Genomic DNA, 2,047 nt, shown 5'->3' with positions numbered 1-2,047 from the left:
GAAGTGCTGCGTAAATACTTTACACATTGCCTCTAAGTTAAGTCTGTGTGCTCAGGGCCAAGCTACCAGAGAGTTGGTCACCGGTTGATCTGGGGTTTACTTGTGCCTCACACTGACAAGGATTGTGATAGCTGCTTAAGTAGGGTTTCACCTCCCAACCTGTAACCCAATTTCTCATAGATAGACCTAATGATTATTCTATAGGTGATTTCTAATTCAGTATCCATACATTTGATACGCAAAACAATATTTATCAACTAATATGTTCATAAGTAAGTCAGGAGCCCAAAAACAGTGTAAACATTTTGTTTATCCACATAAACATGTTAAATAGTATGCATTTATCTTCACAGACAACAGTTAACTAATTTGGAAAAATAATACTAAGGGCTTAGTTTAGAATTGGGTGGAAGTGTGATATATGTCAGAAAGTACTGCAGGTTCCATAAATGCATATATTGACATTAATAATCTCTAAAAAGAGCAAACAAACTATCCATTCCCATTTTAGCAGATGTCCTCCCTCCCCCAAACTCTAATTCCACTCGCGAGTCTTCATTCATTGACAGGTTTTCCAGGTGAATCTTTATAAATCCTTAAAAATCTTGCCTTCCATCATCATGTAAATATATATTCATGGCAAAGCTAATATGTTTACTTTTTCCTACATAAAAACAGTCAAATGTATACGGATCAAAACATTAAAGCATTTAAAGCTGTCACATGCACTATGCAGTTCATATTCCTTGGATGCTATGTTCCACAGCCATTAAATTAGTGACTAGATTCACTGTATGCACTCTATATCAGTTTTTTTGTCTTCTTCAGGGCATGTTTGAACTCTTCATTTTTTAGACTGTAGATGATTGGGTTAAAAAGCGGAGTAAGAGCTGTATAAGTAAGAGACATAATTTTATTGGTCTTTATTGAATATGTTGATATGGGCCTCATATATGTAGAACAGAGAGATCCGTAGAACAAAATAACAACTGTAAGATGAGAAGCACATGTTGAGAAGGCCTTGCCCCTGCCTGCTGCAGACTGGATTTTCAAGATGGCTGTGATGATGTTGACATATGATGTGATAATTAGGAGAAATGATATAAGTGCCAGTACAACACCCAACATAACAGTAAAGATCTCAATTATCTCAGTGTCCGTGCAGGAGATCTTAATTAAGGCTGTTAAATCACAGAAGAAGTGATTGATTGTGTGAGAATCACAGAAGGAGAACTTGGAAATTAAGATGGTGTGTGGGAGAGCATCCATGACACCAATAAGCCAGCTTCCAGCGGCCAGCTGTGTGCAGACAGTCTTATTCATGACAATCATATAACGCAAGGGACTACAGATAGCCACATACCGATCATAAGCCATGACAGTAAGCAGAAGGAATTCTGTAGACACCATGACAATGAAAAAGTACATCTGCAGCAAACACCTGGGGAGGGTAATATGTGAGCCTTGAAGGAAGAAATGGGCCAGCATCCGGGGGAAAATAACAGATGTGTAACTGATTTCAAGGAATGACAAATTTGTGAGGAAGAAATACATCGGGGTGTGCAGATTTGCACTAATGTAAATTATTGTCATGACAAAAAGATTTCCTGCCAGTGACATTATGTAAATGAACAAGAATGAAACAAAAAGTGGAACTTGCAGCTGTGGAAGATCTGAAAAGCCAACAATGAAGAAGCCATCTTTGAAGGTGATGTTTTCAAAATTCATTGTTTCAACAAACTATAGTTCACACACAGCAGCGGCCCACGCAGGTGAGAGCAGTGGGCCGGGTGGGGGAGGGGATTTCCACAGATGACAACTAGGGAAAATGAATTATTTATTTAATTTTCCCTCCTGCTCATCTGCCGCAAGCCCCCCCACCCGGCCCCACTGCTCTTACCTGCACAGGCCACTGCTGTTCACATTATTTGAAAATATAAACAATACACAATCGTTGTAAAATGAGTTGCTGTGAGATGGATTTGGCCATATCTGCAAAAAGAAGAAATATTCTTATTGGAAAGCAGTAAACCCACAGTTGCACAAG

General features: G+C 38.9%; 1 protein-coding gene across 1 annotated transcript; it reads right to left on the bottom strand.

Moving 5' to 3' along the window:
- Positions 1 to 801: 801 nt before the first annotated feature.
- LOC146813172 (olfactory receptor 5V1-like) lies at positions 802 to 1,728 on the bottom strand. Its single transcript, XM_085614727.1, has one exon. It carries the CDS (start codon positions 1,726 to 1,728, stop codon positions 802 to 804), a length of 927 nt encoding a protein of 308 aa, XP_085470853.1.
- Between the last annotated feature and the right edge of the window lie 319 nt (positions 1,729 to 2,047).

This window comes from Triturus cristatus, chromosome 7 (assembly GCF_964204655.1).
Source record: "Triturus cristatus chromosome 7, aTriCri1.1, whole genome shotgun sequence".
In the NCBI taxonomy this organism is placed as follows: domain Eukaryota; kingdom Metazoa; phylum Chordata; class Amphibia; order Caudata; family Salamandridae; genus Triturus; species Triturus cristatus.
Note: the sequence above shows the minus strand (reverse complement) of the source record. Positions and strands in the feature narration are given on the sequence as shown.